The sequence below is a fragment of the Sinohyriopsis cumingii genome, chromosome 11 (genome assembly GCF_028554795.1).
Source record: "Sinohyriopsis cumingii isolate HCF-2022 chromosome 11, ASM2855479v2, whole genome shotgun sequence".
Lineage (NCBI taxonomy): Eukaryota > Metazoa > Mollusca > Bivalvia > Unionida > Unionidae > Sinohyriopsis > Sinohyriopsis cumingii.
The window spans coordinates 23,527,147-23,549,909 of NC_142971.1; the positions used below are offsets into that span (position 1 = coordinate 23,527,147).

The 22,763-nt window shown below is 34.2% G+C and overlaps 1 protein-coding gene across 1 annotated transcript; it reads right to left on the reverse strand.

Moving 5' to 3' along the window:
- Positions 1-763: 763 nt before the first annotated feature.
- LOC149787777 (carbonic anhydrase 2-like) lies at positions 764-13,019 on the reverse strand. The gene is made up of 9 exons (XM_089973974.1): positions 12,899-13,019; positions 10,604-10,743; positions 8,197-8,352; positions 7,238-7,374; positions 6,105-6,182; positions 5,656-5,748; positions 4,295-4,382; positions 3,070-3,221; positions 764-2,526 (listed from the first exon to the last, which is right to left on the reverse strand). Exons 2-9 carry the CDS (start codon positions 10,728-10,730, stop codon positions 2,260-2,262), a joined length of 1,098 nt encoding a protein of 365 aa, XP_089830100.1. The 5' UTR covers positions 10,731-10,743; positions 12,899-13,019; the 3' UTR covers positions 764-2,259.
- Positions 13,020-22,763: the final 9,744 nt, after the last annotated feature.

Below are 22,763 nucleotides of genomic sequence, written 5' to 3' on the forward strand. Positions count from 1 at the left end.
TCTCTCTCTCTCTCTCTCTCTCTCTCTCTCTCTCTATATATATATATATATATATATATATATATATATATATATATATATATATATATATATATATGAAAAGATTTTCCGTCTTTAATGGTATGATGTCCACACTGGGGCAATGGAGCTAATTCCAACGTTTGATGGTAAGATAAGTCTTGCCGAGAGCTTGTGTGCGATTTTCTTTAATTTTTCAGCCTAGCTTTGGCTGATATCGAACTATCAATAAATGTCTACTGTTAATATTAAAGAAGCATTAATTGGTTAGTGATCAAATATGTACCACACAGAAACAACAAATACAATTCTAATTAATTATGTTAGCTTTTCGATATAAATCAAAAGACAATGTTTAGCCTCAAATCAACAGAATCGACTCCTTTCCCCGAATTTGTGGAAAGATTGTAGTCGGACTGAAGCGTTTCTTATTTGTTTTACTGTAATAAGTTGAACAAATCTATCCGACATTCATTATATTACTGAAACAGTTCTAGTAGCTACATTTAGTTGGAAGAATCAAGCTGCGAACTATACAGATATACCCGAGATTATATTTTCTTTTGAGGTATAATGGTTGAAATGATTGTGATATGGGAACGAGTCAATGGTCCATGCGAATATACTACTATGTTACTATTTCCATTCATATTTTGTTAATAACACCTATTCAAACTCAGTTGATACAGTGAAACTATACAATTACTTTTCTGGAGAAAAAAATCAAACCGAACTTTTATGCAAATCATTTTGGTAGATTTTAATTTGAATTAATATGCAAATTTTGTATATATCTATGTATATATTACCCATGCTTAGTTGAAAAGCAAGGAAAGCTGTAGATGAAAATCCATTTATAACTTAAGATTTCAGGATTCAGGATTTTCGTTATACATTTTCAACCATCTCATCCAAAATTTAATTTGTTTCATGCTATTTATTTTTGTCATGGGCTAAAGCGCGATTGCTGATAGCAAATAAAAAAAGACCGAGTAAATAAGGCCGACACCAAGAATTATTTCCTCCAAAATTCTTTATCCACCAGGGAACAGTTCATAATGCCAGATGTAATTGTTTATCAGACAAGCTTAATGCGTTCGAGCTCAGAAGACTCAACGCATGCGTTGACTTCAGCCTGAATCAGAGAAAAATTAATTTGGCAAATATGAATATAAAATTGATTTTTACCAAATAGCATTGCCAAAATTCGGACTCCTGAAATTTGGAAGTAGGAAAACAGGACCGATTGATGATGGCCACCCAGATACTGAAATCCCGGTATTGTTCCAGTATTATCTAGAGAATTTCATTACTGACGACCGATTAAAGGGCTGCTCTAGTACTTTCCAGGATGAATACCGGATATTCCAGAATAACTATTAATGTTACCAAGTCTTTATAATAAGCATTTGGACAGATTGAAATCCAATCACGTGATGCAGAAAACTGGAAGTTATTAGTTCATAACACCAGCAAGGAATTATTCGTGTGTATTCATGCGCCCTTATTTTGTGATTTGACAATATTGTTTATAATAAAGTTCGATGATATATATATATTAAGATTTATAATCGTATTTATTACTATTTGCAATGATTAGATTTGGCTTTATATTTACAGCATTCATGAAGGCAAGTAGCTGGAAAATCAGTTTCACACTATGCATGAACATCCATTTTGTGATCGGTTTTTAAGCTCACGACTGTATTAATCCTGCATAAAATTTAATCCGTTTATACATAAACCATATTCTCCAGGATACTAGAAATTTCAATTGCCAAATTGCGTCGTTGATAGTTCTATTCATGATGAAATCAAAAAACATTATTCTTAGAATCTTTCAGTATCAATGGCTTTGAGAATACATCGCTGTATTGAACAACATGATGCCAGCTGTTTTTTTCAGTTAACACGGTTTTTGTCGTTACTGGATATACTTATTACTGATAACACATTAGGAAACATGTTTTTAATGCACGACAATAATGGGGTTTCCAGAATCGACGTACATGAAAGAAAAAAGTGGAAATTCAAGCATTACCAAGCTGTTGGTACTGAAAGGTTGGTATAGTTTGATTATACTGGCAAACCAGCCGTGAACAAAACGTAATCCGCAGGTTGATTATACTGTTAAACCAGTCGCGAGCAAAACCTAATCCAGAAGAGAAAAAATATTAGTTTGGTGCTTGAATTAAAGCTTGTCTTTTAAACAACTACAACAAAGTCAAAACAATTAATTAATCACCCCCAATGCATAAGATGCATGATTTGTAGATATTTCTGCATGAGTTTGTATCGATAATGGATGTTCATCAGGCGCATACTGTTCAACCGGTACAACCGCCACATTTTCTGCCGTACGAGGACGCTCTTGTCTATATATCCTCTATGTGTGGGTTTCTGAAAATTGGCCACCACCACTCTATCATTCAAGGGCTGGGTTGTACGGTAGTTTCCAAATCTTCGGTTAAAGTCCCCTCTTGACTGCAGTTTTGTCAGCTCGAACAACTGGAAGGAAACATACAACATGTTTAGACTGGATCTACTTTTTACGTCGGAATCATCCTTCGTTGCGTTGTCAATGTTAACTTTGTCATCTTAACGGTATCTCTCCAGTGGTAGAGAGGGTTAGTTCTATTAGTTTCAAAAGTTAATTCTCTTCTTCTGTGTGTAAATTCATTGCGTATATTAACAACAAAATTAACGAAGAACGCCACCCTTGAAATGAAGAAGCATTGACAGTATGCGTTTATAATCTTTTAGGCACGTTGCCATTTCTTGAATTGATTGCTGGTATAAATCAATATTTATTCCGAGTTGTGTGCTGTATGTTTTAATGGTGTTCGCCAACAAATTACATCCGGAAACGTAGGAAATGCAAGAGCGATATTAATTTGCTGAGTATTTTTTTCACACCATGATTCGGTTAATTGTACTAGACATGAACAAAATTTAAAAAAATAAAAAAAAAAAAAGAAAAAAAAAAAGAAAGAAAAAAAAGAAGGCAAAAGTATACAGGATCATGTATGAAACAGAACTTTGGACTAGTACCGTTCTTTCTGTGGCCATGATCGGATCCCTCAGGATTATCCAGCGTACAGACTCGTGGCATTCCGGAGTTGTTGTAGAACCGAAGTAAGTATAATACTCGCAGGGCTTATTGAAAAACATAGTCAAGTCAACGGATGTTGAAGCCTTCAGACCTGAACGAGAGGAAAGAGTCAGCTACAATTGGCGTCAACGGTATCTAAGGGATTCACCTGGTAACTATTTTAACACAGTCAGCTACAATTGGCGTCAACAGTATATATATGATTCACCTGGCAAATATTTTAACACAGATTGACGGCGAGATCAAAGTTCATGTGGAAGACTGTATATTGTAGATTCTGGAATTTGTAAATTGCAAAAGGCTGTCATATATGAAGTATTATTTTTGACCCATTTTCAAATTTTGCCCAGAGACACGTGAGCAAGAATGAACTTCATATGTCGGGTACCTTTTGATATGATTATTCATTTCAAACATCAACCCAATACCCCCAAAATCTAAAACTATATGCACACATATATATGATGAGCTCATCGATTTAATATTTTGACCTAGTCGTCACCTTTATTTCCGATAATACGTGTTGCTTGCTTAACTGCAATCTTCAAACTACACGCATCTTCAGTTTACACCGACACTGGACGATGTCAGGGCACTGTGAGTGCGTTATCGCTACGTCAGCCAAACCGACTCTGGCATGGTTTTCAAGATATGAATCAACGGTGCAGGATTTGAGTTCATAAAATTATGTCATCAGCCCGTTTCGCTCTCAGTGCGAGCAGCAGGAGGAAGTACCAGTCTGGCATGTTAAACGGCCATCATGATAGACATTGCTGTAAATCGAGTTTTTTTTTCTCACCAACATTCCTTGCAACATTTGAAATGTCACCAGTGTCATGTGTCTTGAAGACTGACAATGTCACCATGAAGATCGCAAATGTGGTGCGCTTACACCTTTGAAAGACGAGATATATTTGACTGCTCTGATCTATGTACCTGACAAGGTCGTTAATTTAAAATAACTGCATGGTCATATCACATTCGTTAGAATAAAATTACAACAGAAAACTCGAATTAATTAGACTCAAATAATAATAATAATAATAATGTGCTTATACGTTCCATTGATTAGGATATTTATTATTATTATTATTATTAATTAATTAATTAATTAATAATGCTTTCATGTAGCAGGTTCGTATATAAAACTTCGCAAAGACCTACCTACTAGCCTGATGCTTGGGATAAGTCGGTCTAGCAGTGAACTGAACTGTGTCGTCTCACCTTTGTATTTGAAAAAGTCTGGACTTTTCTGGAAAATCATAATATGAAATAATTTTATAAAGTTTTATTAGAACTTCCTTTAAAAAATAAACAAAAAAAACCCCACTTTATTGTTTGAAAACAAATATTGCCATTTTCCAAGTCTTTCGATATCATTTGGACTGGCACAAAGAACGAAACGCAACCAATACTATCGATATTGGCCCTCAGATTATTTGGTTGATACCATAATCTTTCTAAGAAGGGATCTAGAAGTCTAAGGTCAAGGTCAGATGTGCTAATGGGACAGACTCATAATCCTCAACATTTAACCCGTTCGTTTCAAAAGTACTCAAACATACCAAATTTAAATTGGCAATTTATTCAGAGTAAAAGCGGTCTTACAATTCAGCAGTGAAAGTGAACATTGGCATAGAATGAAACAGACTTAGAAAAAACTTAACAAACTAAAATCCATTCAAAACGAACTAAAATCTATTCAATGCTTGCAACACTGGCATAACAAATAACGAAAGGATAATTTAATAATATGTAGCAAGTGATGGAAAAGTATACCCAGATTCGAATGTACGTAGACCGTCACACAGCAGCCAGTATATTTACTAGGATATTATTTTCAAACGTACTGCAACTGCAAAACTGATAAACAGAAGGTTCGTTGAACTTTTTCACCTAATCTAGATGTGATTCTTTTCTCAAGCAGTGGACATCGATTTAGTGATGTGGTTCTGGGGATTAGACAAACGTACATCATGCCGTTGGTTACGACTAGTTTGAAATGTGAAATTGTGCACCGTCAGCATTGTTAATATATTGGAACTCATTTACCTTTTAAAAATGCGTATCATCTAACACCTGCGTTTCCGTGGCCATGGCACACAAGCCTCAGAAGGTAGGTGAAATATAAGATGCAGTCGTAAGTGTCATTATTATTATGCGGTGACAAATAATAGACCTGAATTAAGAGAAAATCTAACACGCATGCGCAACAGAAATGAACTACTGCCCACGTAGTATCCTGTATTAGATGTTAAAAGTATATGGTATGCAAATTGGAGTACATTCCTAGTTTTATTGTTGTGCGCAAAAGTGTGTTATGCGTCAGGTTTAGTTTTGGCGCAACTGTTCGATGTAGTAGCGTCAAAGGCGACACAGGTTCCCCTTCGATTTATATTGTACGATTGTTTGGAGTGGGGAGGTGGTGTGAAGAGGGATAACCGTTGCAAGAGAGAGAGAGAGAGAGAGAGAGAGAGAGAGAGAGAGAGAGTATTTAAGGAGAGGTAAAGGATAACTATACTTACAGTAACAAAAATTACAATGATCACAACGCCATCTTTCTCCCTCTCGGCCACTTCCAAGTTCTTGTATTTGTTGTTGGCAAAGACAAAATGAAGCTGAAAGATATATGTATGTATGTATGTATGTATGTATGTATGTATGGATGTATGTAAAATAATATAAGTTTCGTTATGACTTCTATCAATGCCTGCTGCTCCTCAGTGAACATATAATAAAACAGATTTGGGTTTTCCAATAAAAAAATAGAGACAAGCTTCTATGTGTACATATATGAATCTTTGGAGGTTAGATTCCTCGTTGGAAGATTATGTCAGTGTATAATTGTTATTTGGAGATTATATTCCTCTTTGGAGGTTTATCGCACTGCATGATTATTATTGAAAAGAATAAAGAAGACAATCATGAAAGCATGGATATCAAACCAAAGAAAAATCCAGTCTTTGTTACTTACCTCTCCGTCGTACCTTTGACCGTCGATGGTGTGTTCTGATCCTGCAGACATGACAGTATTTCCTCTAAAGTCCATGCCCTGGATGGAAATTAAGTGTGTCCAGCTCAGTAAACATTTACAAAATATATTAAAATAAATTAATATAAAATATTCATAGCATCCATCTGAGAAGCTTCTGAGAATAGACACTCACCCAACCACCCACCCACCGACACACCGAAAACAACAAATGAATGGACAACAAAAATGAAACAAATCAAGCTGCATCATCTACCCGTGATTCTCTATTCGAACGTAATTCTGAAAACCCTCAGCTGATTTACATCAGCTCCTGAGCGCGTTATTTTCCACTTTATTTGTATATGTTTACTAATATCCACTTCTGTGTGAATTGCAAAACGGACTCAGTAAATCGAGGCATCTGAAACATATAGTACCCTATATACCTGAGTATAAGACGCTTCCTAATGAGGACTGTACAGACCTTTGTCTGTCACTGCATGATCCGACACAAGGTCTGATAAAACTCTGAGAGTCATTTTTCACTATCAACCAGTGCGAAATTACCGCTCCAAGTAATACCATTTGCGACTGGTTGAAACAAAGCACACGAGCTTTATGATTTTCATTCCAGATCATTCCGAGATTTACACGGGATGACTGCATCCTCGAAATGAAGTAGAACCAGGCCTACATATCCCCGTCTCTAAGATAACTATAAGTCACTGCAACCTCTCCGAAAGTATGATTCAAAAAATAAAAACAATCTATAAATGCTTTGTAAAATAATTCTGAAGCAACGCAACTCTTGCATAATGGTGATATTAGTACTTATCATACGTTCGGAACGGTTATAAGATCACAGTGCAGAAAGAAACTTTAAAAGCTGGAGATTATTTTGTCATATGACCAATGGAATAGTGTAGAAGATAAGATAGAAGAAAGCCACAAATGAAAGAACGCGTGCATATTGAACCTCGATTAACAATTTAATGGAAACTGTGCTTAAAAGTATATATTAAAGTATTGACATTCAAGTCAAAATGGTAAATAAGTATTATTCAGATGTGTGCGAACCTGGGATGGAAATAAATGCAAAATGGACAAGCCAAGGTCCCTTAAAGAATTCTTACCTGAATTTCTCCAGGCCTTCCTTTTGTTCCTCCAAAGTGAAGGTGAAAATCATTCAGTTCAAAGGTGCCGTTTGTAAATGGTACATCCTTAATCTTTAAAGCGCCAGGATTGGAGAGGGTGAAAGTTGGTGAATGCCCTTTAATATATATATATATATATATATATATATATATATATATATATATATATATATATATATATATATATATATATATATATATATATATATATATATATATATATATATATATATATATATATATATATAATTCAATCGAAACGGACAGATACTCGATATGGGGCCCGTGTGGCCGACTAATCTGAAGTTCTCGCCTTCACATATCACCGACAACTCACCAGTGTCCGCGTGGGTTCAAGTCTCTGGCTCGGCCAACGTGGGTATGTGAGGAAGCTTGTAAGCAACTTCCCTTGGGTCGCTGGTGCTTCTCGGGGTTTTCCCGGGTTCTTATTCCACCAAATATTATTTCCGCCATATAGAGCATATCATCAAAGATAGCATATAATAGATCTTACAAGACAACTGTTTTATTTATTAATGGAGTAGGTAGCGTCTAAGGATATTCAAGGATTTGTTTGTTAATTATTTTTTTGACCTGCGCTTTCAAAAATTTAGTGTTGGTTTAATGCATCTTTTCTGCACATCGTGTCAATAAACCCTACCTACATACCTACCTAACTATATCACATACATACATGCATTCATACATACATACACACATAGATGTATGCGTGCATGCATGCATGCATCCATCCATCCATCCATCCATACATACATACAAGTAATGACAATCCTCGTGTTCCATAACCGTAATATTATGTGATTATTTCCTGCTGAAGAATCGTAGAGAAATGGCGAGAAAGAGATGTTGATATGTAGAATATTACCATATATTCAATGGTGTTCTATTTATCACAGTGTTATGATAAGTTCTCTCACCGTTGTTCTCAAATTCTCCATGTACCGTGTGTTCTTTAAAGATGAATTGTGGGCATACGCAGTTAGATCCATACTGTACTTCGTTGGTTCTTATGTCAATCGGGGACTGATGAATCCCGGAACATTCAGGAAAGGTCAAAGGCCAGTTGTAAATACCTGAGATTGATTAAAACGTTGCTAAGGGAAAAATTAAATGTCATATACAAATATGAAGGAAAATGTCATTTAATTTATGAACGCCAAATTCCGTTATGGGAATTTGCAAAATGACTCATGAGTGAATCAGCACTAATGTGTGTGATGATCATGCATGCACCTCGAATATGATATCGGAAACGATGTTACGTGCATTTTCGTCGCTGTAAGCAACCACTTTCACCAGAAGATGTGTTTCTAGGAACGTTTAAAGACGATTATCAAATACTTGCCATTAATCTGTTCAAGTGTTAACTTCAGCCTCTTGACTCATCTACGCTCTTTGTTTCATTGCATGATGAATCATAGGTACTCAATAGTTTTGAACTTTGAAAATTTCTATAACAGTATATTCTTATTTGTCTAAATAAGCACAAAAAGTATCACAAATGTTATCTAACCGTAGTAACAACATAAATGCATAATACAGATGTTACCGAACTCTAAATACAGCAAAAATGTATCACACGCTTTATCTAACTCTAATTGCAACCGAAATCTATCAAACACATGATGTCTAACTTAACAAATATGACCTAACTTTGCAGCAGGACTTTTCACACAAACGTTATCTGAATTTGTAACATAAATGTATCACACGAGTTATCGAACTATAATTACAACATACATTTATCAAACACATTGCTTAACTTAAATGTATCACACAAATGTGACCTAACTTTGCAGCAGAACTTATCATACAAATGTTATCTGATTTTGCAACATAAATGTATCACACAAATGTTTTCCAGTTTCGCAATAATAATGTACCGCACAAACTTTATCTAGCTTTGAAACAGAAAGTTATCGCTTACCAAGTTTATTTAACTTTGCAAAAGAGAATTATCGCATGCAAAGTTTATTTAAAGTTGCAACAGACATGTATCACACAAATGTTATTTAACTTTGCAACAGAAAGTTATCGCTTACAAAGTTTATTTAACTTTGCAACAGACATGTATCACACAAATTATATCTAACTTTAAATGAAGATGATAAGGAGGACTCGGAGTTTGCCAAGTAAATCGATTAAATTTTGTCTCCCTAACTGCCTTCATACATGTTGCCAAGTAAATCGAGTAAATTTTGTCTCCCTAACTGCCTTCATATCTGTTGCCAAGTAAATCGAGTAAATTTTGTCTCCCTAACTGCCCTCATACATGTTGCCAAGTAAATCGAGTAAATCTTGTCTCCCTAACTGCCTTCATATATGTTGCCAAGTGAATCGAGTAAATCTTGTCTCCCTAACTGCCTTCGTATCAGTTGCCAGGTAAATCGAGTAAATCTTGTCTCCCTAACTTCATTCATATCTGTTGCCAAGTAAATCGATTAAGTCTTGTCTCCCTAACTGCCTTCATATATGTTGCAATGATTAATTCTGCCTACTAAAAACTGAGTTAATCTTGTTAACGTAATCATTGACGCAGTGACCTTGTAAACGTAATCATTGACGCAGTGACCTTCTAAACGTAATCACTGACGCGCTGACCTTCTAAACGTAATCATTGACGCACTGACGATTTGCAATTCTGGATAATTACGACACACACACACACACACACACACACAAAAGAAAAACAATCATTCCGATTGTAAAAATGTTGTTTAAAATATAATATCCTATTTTAAACCATTTTGCCTCAGACGGAATATACAGCTCCTCCATGCTCTTGAACTATTACCAGAGTTTGAGCGAAATCATAACACAAAAGACAACGGTATGTATCTGGTGGAAACAGCCACGATGTTCATATGACTTCGAAAACTTTAACATACAATCTTGAACAAAATATTATTTTCAATGATGGCGATGACGACGTCGTCGCTGAAATTCGATACCTTTATATACTTGTATGATGATGCCTGAGGAAAAAAAGATACAAATGATCAGGTTTTACGATTGTGAGTATTCCTTTGGGTTTTAGCTCCAAAATACCGACGATATAAGGTCAGATCTTCACAGGTCAAGGTCGTTTGAATAAATATTCTTTATTTTACATTTTCGAAAGCTACTGTTGGTGGGCTATGTTGATGGGGTGTAATCAGCCATCTTCAAATGACTATTTTTAAATATCCACGAATATGCTGAAACCCATTGTTTTGCACCTCTACTGACCCACTTTAGAACCCCACGACTGATACGTGCTATCTGGAGTGGTCACCAAACCATGGCTGAAAAAATGTAATCTTGCATTATTCACAAATATCTTACCGAGAGGATTGGAGCGGTCCGGATCGTAGTTAAATCTTTTCTTTGTGTCAAGTATCCATTTGTACAAGGTATGAGTGCTGACCAAGCCTACATCTAGCATTAGTAACAGCCAGATCGATCGCTTCATTTTTACTTCCGCTCTAAATAAAAAGTTTACAAATATTCGTCTCAGCTTTCAATTCAGTTCAATGAGAGAGAGAGAGAGAGAGAGAGAGAGAGAGAGAGAAATATTATCTTTTCTGTGATTCGCATATTAACCGCAGATAAACGTATTAACAGCAAAGAGTACATAAAGTATAGATGGAATACCTTTTAGCACTACCTTGTGTTGCCTTATAATAGGTTCGAACGCACTAGTTTGTATCAATGTTTTAAATAGGAAAAACAAAATCTGCAGTTTTTCCAAGATATGAACTAATTATTTTTTTATTCCATTTCTGAAGATCATGGCATATTTATAATTTTCTTCTTTTCTGATGTAATTCCTATTTTTGCCAAAAGGTTCCCATGATGAATTAGAATTCAACTTTTTAAAAAAAAATGTTTTGTTTGTTTGCGGTTATTTGGGTATTTTACAAATGTTATATCTGTCTGGTGTAACTTTATTTGTGTATTTAAACAAATGAAGCTAATTGTAGACAAATCGGATGGAAGGAAATCATTGCACATGTCAAAGTTTGAATATTGTCTGTGTGTGTATGTGTGTAATTTAGATTTTTAACATAGCTTTAATAATTTGTCAGCCATATTACGTCAATGTCTGCAGTGTGGCAGTTTGTAGTAATGTTTAGCACTGGGGCATCATGTCGCAGACATGTAGCATCATGTCCCACCAAGTCACATTATCCTGACACCAGGCCGACCAGTCCTAACAATAACCTCTTAATACTGAGCTCCTAGCGAGGCACATGTTAGTACCATTTCTATAAGTCTTTGATACGATTCGGCCGGAGATCGAACCCCCGACCTCCCGCATCCGAGGCGGACGCTCTAACGACTTGTTGTTTCTAAGCCCAGGAGGCAAGTACGCTCGACCCCTCCAGATCCGTCCCTATAAGATACCAAACACACACACACACACACACACACACACACACACACACACACATATATATATATATATATATATATATATATATATATATATATATATATATATATATATATATATATATATATATATATATATATATATATATATATATATATATATATATATATATGTATATGTATATGTATATATATATATATATATATATATATATATATATATATATATATATATATATATATATATATATATATATATATATATATATATATATATATATATATATATATATATATATATATATATATATATATATATATATATATATATATATATATATATATATATATTATTTGAAATTAAAACCACACTGCATAGATAATGTTGATAAGTAGGGCAAAAACTTATACTAAAAGTATATGATTTTAAGAATTGTTTTATAAGGTTTTTCCTATTCAACCGCTGCTTATTTTAAGTGTTTCATGAAACCCGAATTCTCGCCTGTGCAGGGAGAATAATGAGGGACTGGAACCACTAGCAGATCAAGGTACAGTCTGTTTGCATATAGCAATATTGTACCAAAGTATCAAATAAATACAACAATTGATGAAGAATCAATGTCTTTCAAAACCTCGATAACGTGTTGATAACGCTACCGTTGACGTCGTTTGAAACTTAATACATTTCCTCTGCCTCGTTATTCATAACCAGACTAAAAGTCTTCGATGACCTGGGTCACTCTGGTTGAATTTCACTGTGTATATTTTGAGATAACGACACTCATTTCAGTGAGGGCAGAGAGACGAGGAGATAAAACATATTATTTAGAAATTATGCAAATACAATTATCTTATTTCATTTCTGTCCTCTTACACTATTGAATTTCCTAATAACTTGCTCAGAGTTATCACTTAATAAATAAATAAATTAAAAACATCAATTTGAATGGTAACAATTAGTTTGTAAACTATTTCAAATTATTAAAGAATGTATATTCTGCAGTAAGTATTTTTCTTTCTTCTTACCAATAATTTTTGGGGATTAAACTGAGAATGGCTTAAAGCATGCTAGAAAACGACCATATCGTCGAATAATGAAACATTTCAAGAATAATTCTTAAGTTATACCAAAGTAATGTTTAAAGAAGAACACGCGACCATATTTTTGATGTAAACATTAGCATGATTTAGAGCAAAATCCTTTCAAGTCCTCAAAGCCACGCAAGAGCAAATGTTTAAACTTACTTTTTGAAATCCGTGGACTTGTAACCGTGTTGAAACCCTGCTTTCCTGGCAGCCTTGTGGGTATGTACAAGGGACGTGCCTCTGAACGGGGTTAAATAACAAATACTACATTTTGAAAGGTCCTAACTTTCCTAAAATAAATTGACCTCAAGCGAGGAGTAATATTTTCCTCACATAATGTAGAACATGTGGGGATGACGCAAAACATTTTTCTTATTCCACATATGTACAAGTATGAGATTTTTTGGACACCGGCACTGTAATGTCAATTGAAACTCATTTCCTCCACGAATGACACTTTCGTTTGTATCTTCTTTTTTCGTCCTGACAGTAATCTTAGTGGAAGAGTGAATTTTTCATGGCCTTTGTGACCTGTCTTTGATCATAATATATGTTAAGCCATGAGGTATCAACTGTTCGTAATGTGCCCAGTCAGGGAAATCAGAAATCTTGTTCCCGCCACGTTCAGCCACCAAAAATATAGCGAGTATCGCGTAGGATGTAAGGCACAAGTGATTCAGAAAGCAATAAAACTGTCATATTCTAGCCTTCATTACTTTCAAACAGCGTATGAAACGTTAACCCCAGTGCCAAGTATGCAATTCAAATATAAATTTTATTGCATCACCAGTCTATATTTTATTTGTTCTGTAGTTTTGTTAACTGATCTTTTTATAGATGATAAACCTTTAGGTAGGAATCAGATGATATCAGCTTTCTGTCTTAGCTTCCATGGCAATGAACTTGGCAATATTAAATGATCACCATTCGGAACCTTTGAATGCTTCGGATTCATAGCATGATACGTGTAAATATGCATTTAGTAAGCCAGATTAATTAAGACTGACGCAAGTCATTTACAAAACAATAAATCTGTTACATTCCAGTTTTCATTACTCTTAAGCAGCATGCAAAAAGGTTGGTTCTGTCAAAGCTATCAAATTAAAATTTTATTGCAGCACCCGTCTACATGTGACTGATTCCGTATTTTTTGTTTAAAAAATGAGATCGTATACGTAATAGTATGACTCATGTTTAGCTTTGCCGTCTGTATTGTCTCTTCCACGAAAACGATCATGTGAATATTGCAAGATCTCTCGCTAAAAGTTTGAATTTCTTGTGATTTTCTTTAGCTATAAGAAGATTAGTTTTGATTCACACGTTTTCCTAATGTATGTTATGAGTGCAGAGCGAAAACGTTTCGAAGAGTTAATAGCTACCGATTCAAACATGTTACTGAGAAATTGAACTTTAACAGTGTGTTGGGAAAATTATATTAAATCATTTTTGTTTATTCATTTTGTGTATGTTTTTGTGTTTTATGGCACATCAACACAAGTAGGTTATTCAGTTTCAAAAGCCCACTGGATTAAAGTCCTTTGCCAAAAGACACACCACTGTAGCCAGCTTGGGCTGATCAGCTGCTAGGATTACAACCCGTGCCCTTTCGGTCACAATTTCGGCCCGCTAACTACTGCACTACGTATGCCCTGCCTCCATCGGTCGAAAATGCAGAAGACTACCTCTGATATATTCTACATTCCCGAGCCCACAATTGGGGGTGGGGGTACGAAAAGCTTGAACATAAACACATAAGCTTGCATACTTTCTAAAACAAGATAAAGCAGCAACACAGAGAGACTGTTTATTTACCCGACCCTTAAATGTACATAAATCTATTATTTATCTTTAGGTTCGTCGGCACTCCCACCACTCTTTACGAAAAGTCTTTTCATATCTCCCGAAAACTCAAAATGAAATAACAAAACATTTGCGTTGTGTCACATAATCTTGACTTGTAACTGAAGAGTCCCAGGAAAACGTGATTTAAAAAAGGGAAGTGGATAGAATTCTCAAGTTGGCTTGAAAATTGTACAAACTTGCCGCGTACAAATCAGTCATTGTACAAGCTGGAAAGGTATGCTGCTTTAATAGTTTATATGTTCACCATCTGTACAGGGAAGTACTCATTTACTATAAATGCTGTATATGTACATAGTGAATTTATAAGTAAGGATTCGGTAGAAGATATATCTGACCCCTTTGATCGCAGTACCATTTAGAGTTGCTTATATTTTTGTTTACACAAACTGATGGCAAACTGTGGCAGATGAAGATGCGTATACAATGATTTTACATTGGCTCCTGCTGCTGCCACTCATTTGACTATTGTGCACAAAATGCAAGTGATTTTTGCAATTAGACAGAGAAATGTGCTTATATCGCATGGCTTGAAGACATCATTCGGTCTAAGAACTCGATGCAGCTAACGATAACAGTGATGTCATACATATATTGTATCATAAAATTATTACAAATTATGCGAAAAACTTTTCCATCATTATACTATATCACGACATTTTCCAACATTATACTATATCATTTCTTGAGTTCAGCACACAAAATATGATAAAGACGGCTTTTGCCCTGCCTTCATTTTAGTCTAAAAGCATCATTATCACCAAACATTTAGATGTAAATCAATATATACATTATTTAATCTGAGATAATTTGCCATAGTTTGCCAATCATTTTTATGTAAAATCTTTGTTGTTGTTGTTGTTGTTGTTCTAGGGTTTAACGCCATTTTTCAGCACAAGATAGACTATACATGGCGGCCAGTATAACTGGTGGAGGAAGAACCCTGGAAAACCCAGGGAAGAACCACCGACCCACGAGAAGCTACTGGCAGGCTTTCCCACGTACTCACGCTAGCCGAGCCATGGACTCGAACACACGCAGACAGAGGTGAGAAGGCAGTGATCCGGAACGGTGAGCGCTTTAGACCACTCGGCCACTGGGGGCTCCCTAAAATCTTTGTAAAAGTATCGCCATCTGCAACCATTCGCCATCATTTCTGTGTAAATAAAAATATAGGCAACTCTAAAAAGCAACACGATCAAAGTGGGCTACTGAGCTAAAGCCAATCATAATGATAAGGATTCTATCAATGCTTTCTCCAATAACAAAATGTGCAGACTAAATTACTTTCCTGGCGTGAATGATGGCAACGTTATAATCTCGTTAAAAGAATGACAAGGTCTGCACATTTCACGTTATACTACTGGAAAAGCGCGTTAGGTTATTGCAATAGTTACACGGGAAATGTATAGCTCCCTTTTGATCTGCTACTTAATTGGACATGTATATAATTACTTATTTTAGACTTGATCATGTGAATTAACGACAATCAGCTTAGTTGTTGTAAACTCAGTTTAGAAAATCACACCAAAATATTTTCTAAAACAGTATTTGCATAGAATATGTGTATAACAGACTGCATGAAATACCAAAACAAAATTGTGCTAGACATAGAACAAGACGCATATGAAACAAATTGAACAAAAACAAAAAACGACGTCATTTTGCTTACATGTATAGAACCTTAAAAGTGTTTTGGGTCCTTGACTTAAACATTTTAACATTTATATCAATAATTCGGTCAAGACCGTTGCGTAATAAATAGGACGTTTGAGTTGCCACAAATACACCTGACCCACAACTAGTGCTTGTAAACATGCCCTGAATAGACGATAAACATGGCAAATACTGGGGTCATTGAAGACCATGCTAACAATACGATTTTCACCAAATAAGCTGTTCTGTTCGCAAAGCAGTCAATATATCTCAATTGTTCTTATAAAGATGCTTTGATATACCTCGGTTGTAGTTATAAATAATGTTCGATATGCCTCGGTTGTAGTAATAAATAATGTTCGATATGCCTCGGTTGTAGTTATAAATAATGTTTGATATGCCTTGGTTGTGTTATACATATGCTTAAATATATTTCTTCAGTAGCAAGTACTCTGGAATATATTTATAACCTGCGTGTATGAATATTTGGTTCCTAATTTCAAATGATTTAATACTGAAATTAGCAGACATTTTTATAATACAGAAATTTACAAGTCTCAGTTGGTATTCGGTATCGGAAAAGAGGCAGAATGACAGATATATGTGTTCTCTCTCTCCCTGTCTCTCCCTTTCTCTCTGATATATATATATATATATATATATATATATATATATATATATATATATATATATATATATATATATATATATATATATATATATATATATATATATATTGCTCCCCACCCAATTTCATCTCTAAATATATTTTGGTTTTTATCCGTAAAACGTACCAGCTGACCACTTCCCCCCCCCCCATTAAAAAGAGAAACAATTCTGCTTGCGCGCCTGTTTCTAAGTTTTTTTGAGATTCCCCCGCCATTCAACATGCATTAATCCAGAGTGTATATTTATCCTGACCGGTTTGTAGTGCTTGTCTGATGGATGTAAGTTGACTCTTTCCCTGGTAAAGACCTAGTTGAGCTCGAAACGTTGGGAAACTGTTTTGTATTTGCGTCGCTATAGATCTCTCGATCTCTCTCTCTATCTATATATGTATGTATGTATGTATGTATGTATGTATGTATGTATGTATGTATGTATGTATGTACGTACGTACGTACGTACGTGTGCGTGCGTGCGTGCCTGCGTAAGAGAGAAAGAGAGAGAGAGAATTTTCTTATCTGTGAAGAAAACACTACTGTTTAATTAGGAAAAATCATTTTAAAAAAACATGACTTATAAAGTTAGGTTCTTTTATTAAGTATGGCATTCATATATTGCATTTACTAATGCATTCATATATTACATTGACTGATGTATCCATATATTTCATTGTATAATATTTACATATATTGCAATGACTACTGGATTCATATATTGCATTGACTACTGCATTCATATATTGCATGAACAAAGGAAACCCCCCCAACAGCTAGCATTTCTTCGGCACTAAGTGGACATTGGTGCATGCTTTGATTTGATACCGAAATTCCACACAAAATGCTGATTATATCTCACACTTTCCTGGCAATATGTGGAAAGCCGTCTCCATTGTTTTATATTAAACTTTTAGAAAAAAGCATTTCGTCCCTTTTATTGACAAATATTGCTGCTCCAAAATGCTACTTTTACCAAGGTACTTCCACGCTTGTGGTAATATTATCGTCATATTTAACCGATAGATTCACATATAATCGATATAACATCATTCGCGATATATTTACACAAATGCGATACCCTTGACTAGCCTAGACAAACATACTATAATGACTCCTTTACATGCTGTTCGAGCGAAATGTTCAACAAAAGTTTGAAGCAACCAGTGTCTAAGTTATAAAAGTACCTGAAATAAAAGGACAATTAAACATGATTTACAAACCATGAGTGTGCGTGAATAAAAAGAACAAATCCATGCATCGTCATGGAATTTAATTTTGTTTCTTCATTCTACAGGAAACAGCTGATGTATCTATATAATGTTTAAGGTTTTTTATTTGAAGAGTATCCATGTTGATGGTGCAAAAGGAGCTAGACGAAATAAAGTATTAATAATTTTATACTGCGAATTATATATATATATATATATATATATATATATATATATATATATATATATATATATATATATATATATATGTATGTATATATATGTATATATATATGTATATATCTATATATATATATTTATATATATATATATATATATATATATATATATATATATATATATATATATATATATATATATATATATATATATCTCTATATATTATTCTTGGTACACACACACACACACACAGATATATATATATTATATATATATATATATATATATCTGTGTGTGTGTGTGTGTGTGTGTGTGTGCGTGCGATGGCTCTGCAAGTCTTTGCTATATACATGTGACGTATCAGCGACTACTCATCAAATCGAAACTGAAAAACAAAGCGCAGTTTGCAGGGTTACATTTTTAATTTGCCTTTATTTCTTAAGTTCAGCCAAGAAGACCGAGTTACAATAACTAGGACTTGTTAGTTACGACAGGTACACTCGTCCTCCCGATTACATCTGTAAACAGGCCTTCAGTCAAAGATTAGGATAAAGTGAAGTGCACTATAAATGTATACATAGGCCAGCGATGACTAAGCCGATGAAAATTTCACTCTAAAGATAATACTCCATTTTCTATGTGATAAAAACACACACATCTTTAAATCGAGTCGAAAATAGGATATAATTGTGTACCAAGAATAATAGTAACAAAACATTTGGACACATCGCTATTGTTTGCTGTAGAATACAAGCCGAAAATGTTGTTGCTGTGGGGTTTAACGCCATTTTTCAGCACAGGATAGGCTGTACATGGCGGCCAGTATTAATGGTGGAGGAAGAACCAGGGGAAACCCCTGGAAAGAACCACCGACCCACGAGAAGCTAGTGGCAAGCCGAAAATGTGCTATTGCAATGAGACGTTAATAATTTACAGTATAGTTTGTGTTTGGACCAGCGTACCGTTACCCTGGGGAATTTTACACACACAGAAGTTGTAAATTGCATGTTGACAATATCCTTCTTATATATTATAATTCAATGCATACAGAAAATACTGATTCATTGCGTGATCGATAATCCATCAATCAATATAAGATCAAATTAAATATTTAAAGCATAAAATTTCTTTTCTGAAATTTTTTATAAACAGATACAAACCCTCTCTCTCATACATACACATACACACTCACACAAATACACACACAAACACACGTCTGAACATTATAACCATACCTCGGAATTTCTTGACACTTTCTTAAGTGTAGACAAAAATCAATATAATATATTAATCCATATTCTTGTATAAAACCATTGCATTTAAAATTGCATATTACATCGAACATTACACGTTGCATTGAAAATTGCACATTACATTGAAAAGTACATACTGCATTGAACATTGCACATTACCTTGAAAAGTATATACTGCATTGAACATTGTACATTACCTTGAAAAGTATATACTGCATTGAAAATTGCACATTACATTGAAAAGTACATACTGCATTGAAAATTGCACATTACATTGAAAAGTACATACTGCATTGAACATTGCACATTACCTTGAAAAGTATATACTGCATTGAACATTGCACATTACCTTGAAAAGTATATACTGCATTGAAAATTGCACATTGCATTGAAAAGTATATACTGCATTGAAATTGCACATTACATGGAATATTGCACACTACATTGAATATTGCTCATTACATTGAAAAGTGCATGATGCATTGCAAATTGCATAATGCATTGAAATTGAATGTTGCATTGACAGTTGTATAATGTATTGAAAATTGCATACTACATTCAAAATTGAATACTGCATTGAAAAAATTGCACATTATATTGAAAAGTGCATATGGCATTAAAAATTGTATACTGCACTGAAACTTGCATACTGCAATGAAAATTTATTACTGCATTCAAATTCCACATTACATTGAAAAGTGCATATGGCACTAAAGTTACATACTGCATTGAAAATTGCATACTGCATTAAAAATTGCATACTGGATTGAAACTTGCATACTACACTGAAATTACATACTGCATTGAAACTTGCATACTACACTGAACTTACATACTGCATTGAAACTTGCATACTGCATTGAAGTTACATGCTGCATTGAAACTTGCATACTACACTGAAATTACATACTGCATTGAAACTTGCATACTACACTGAAATTACATCTGCATTGAAACTTGCATACTGCATTGAAGTTACATACTGCATTGAAACTTGCATACTACACTGAAATTACATACTGCATTGAAACTTGCATACTACACTGAAATTACATACTGCATTGAAACTTGCATACTACACTGAAATTACATCTGCATTGAAACTTGCATACTGCATTGAAGTTACATACTGCATTGAAACTTGCATACTCACTGAAAATTGAATACTGCATTGAAACTTGCATACTACACTGAAATTACATACTGCATTGAAACTTGCATGTTGCATTGTAAATTGCATAATGCACTGTAAATTGAATACTGCATTGAAAATTGAATATTGCATTGAAATTGCACATTACATTGAAAAGTACATATGACATTAAAAATTGCATACTGCATTGAAAATTGCATACTGCATTTAAAATTGAATACTGCATTGAAATTGCACATTACATTGAAAAGTGCATATGGCATTAAAAATTGCATACTGCATTGAAAATTGCATACTGCATTGAAAATTGGATACTACATTCAAAATTGAAATACTGCATTGACAAAATTGCACATTATATTGAACAGTGCATAAGGCATTAAAATTGTATACTGCATTGAAAATTTATTACTGCACTGAAATTGCACATTACATTGAAAAGTGCATATGGCACTAAAGTTGCATACTGCATTGAAAATTGCATACTTCATTGAAAATTGATACTGCATTGAAACTTGCATACTAAACTGAAATTGCATACTGCATTGAAACTTGCATACTGCATTGAAGTTACATACTGTATTTAAACTTGCATACTACACTGAAATTACATACTGCATTGAAACTTGCATACTGCATTGAAAATTGAATACTCTATTGAAATCGCAGATTGCATTGAAAAGTGCATGAGGCATTGTAAATTGCATACTGCATTGAAATTGCATGCTGCATTACCAGTTGTATACTGCATTGAAAATTATATACTGCATTGAAAATTGCATACTGCATTGTAAATTGTATACTGCATTGTAAATTGCATACTGTATTGTAAATTGTATACTGCATTGAAATTGCATGCTGCATTACCAGTTGTATACTGCATTGTAAATTGTATATTGCATTGTAAATTGCATACTGCATTGTAAATTGCACATTACATTGAAAAGTGCATATGGCATTAAAATTTGCATACTGTATTGAAAATTGCATACTGCATTGAAAATTGTATACTACATTCAAAATTAAATCCTGCTTTGAAAAATTCGCACATTATACTGAAAAGAGCATATGGCATTAAAACCTGTAAACTGCATTGGAAATTGCATACTACATTGAAAATTTATTACTGTATTGAAATTGCACATTACATTGAAAAGTGCATATGGCAATAAAGTTGCATGCTGCATTGAAAATTGCATACTGCATTGAAAATTGAATATTGCATTGAAACGTGGATACTGCATTGAAATTGAATACTGCACTACAATTGTATACTGTATTAAAAATTGCATACTGCATTGAAGTAACATAGTGCATTGAAATTTGGAGACTGCATTACAATTGTATACTGTATTGAAAATTGCATACTGCATTGAAAATCGCACATTGCATTGAAAATTTAATGTACTACATTCAAAAGGAAACATTTTTTGACGTTTTCAATTCAAGTTTGGGTGAGATGAGAGCGGAGACATTCATTTTTATGCACGTAACATATGTATCATTATAAATATCAACATAACTTTGCTACGGATTTATTTTATGAAATGCAATTTAGAATATAGATTAGCTTTAAGTATCATGTATTAGAAAGGAACACAATCACTCCATAGAAAAAGACTTCTTGAACACGTCCATGTTTAAGACTACTATTTTGATACTATCACAACAGCCTGATGACATCTCACCATTTCTTGACATGATGGATGTCTGGACGTTGGGTGGGGCGAGATTGGCGAATTTCATTAGCATTGTGGAGTTCAGACTCTGATAATTCCTCACAAAACATACTTATATGGAATATTGCATGTACGGTGGACAAAAGCCATCAAAAACAGAACATATTTTGAAAAAGAGATATTTGCAATATTTAAAGAGAAATAAGAGGGAAGTGAACTTGACTGAGCCAAGTCTTCAAAATGGAGAAGACAAGGCATCCTGAAATAGAGAAGTGACTCACTATGAGAACAGACTAATGAACACTAGTGGGAAAACTACTGAGGAGAAAATGAAGGAAGATGTATAGACATGCAAGGGTTTTTCGGCAAATCA

What these genes read in the sequence shown, in the direction of transcription:
- LOC149787777 (XM_089973974.1), bottom strand. Translation starts at nt 10,730, where the DNA reads ATGAAGCGATCGATCTGGCTGTTACTAATGCTAGATGTAGGCTTGGTC. An exon ending in TGGAGAATTTGAGAACAACG is followed by an intron (nt 7,375 to 8,196) that starts GTGAGAGAACTT and finishes TATATATTAAAG; the next exon opens with GGCATTCACCAACTTTCACC. An exon ending in TCATGGCCACAGAAAGAACG is followed by an intron (nt 2,527 to 3,069) that starts GTACTAGTCCAA and finishes GTTTCCTTCCAG; the next exon opens with TTGTTCGAGCTGACAAAACT.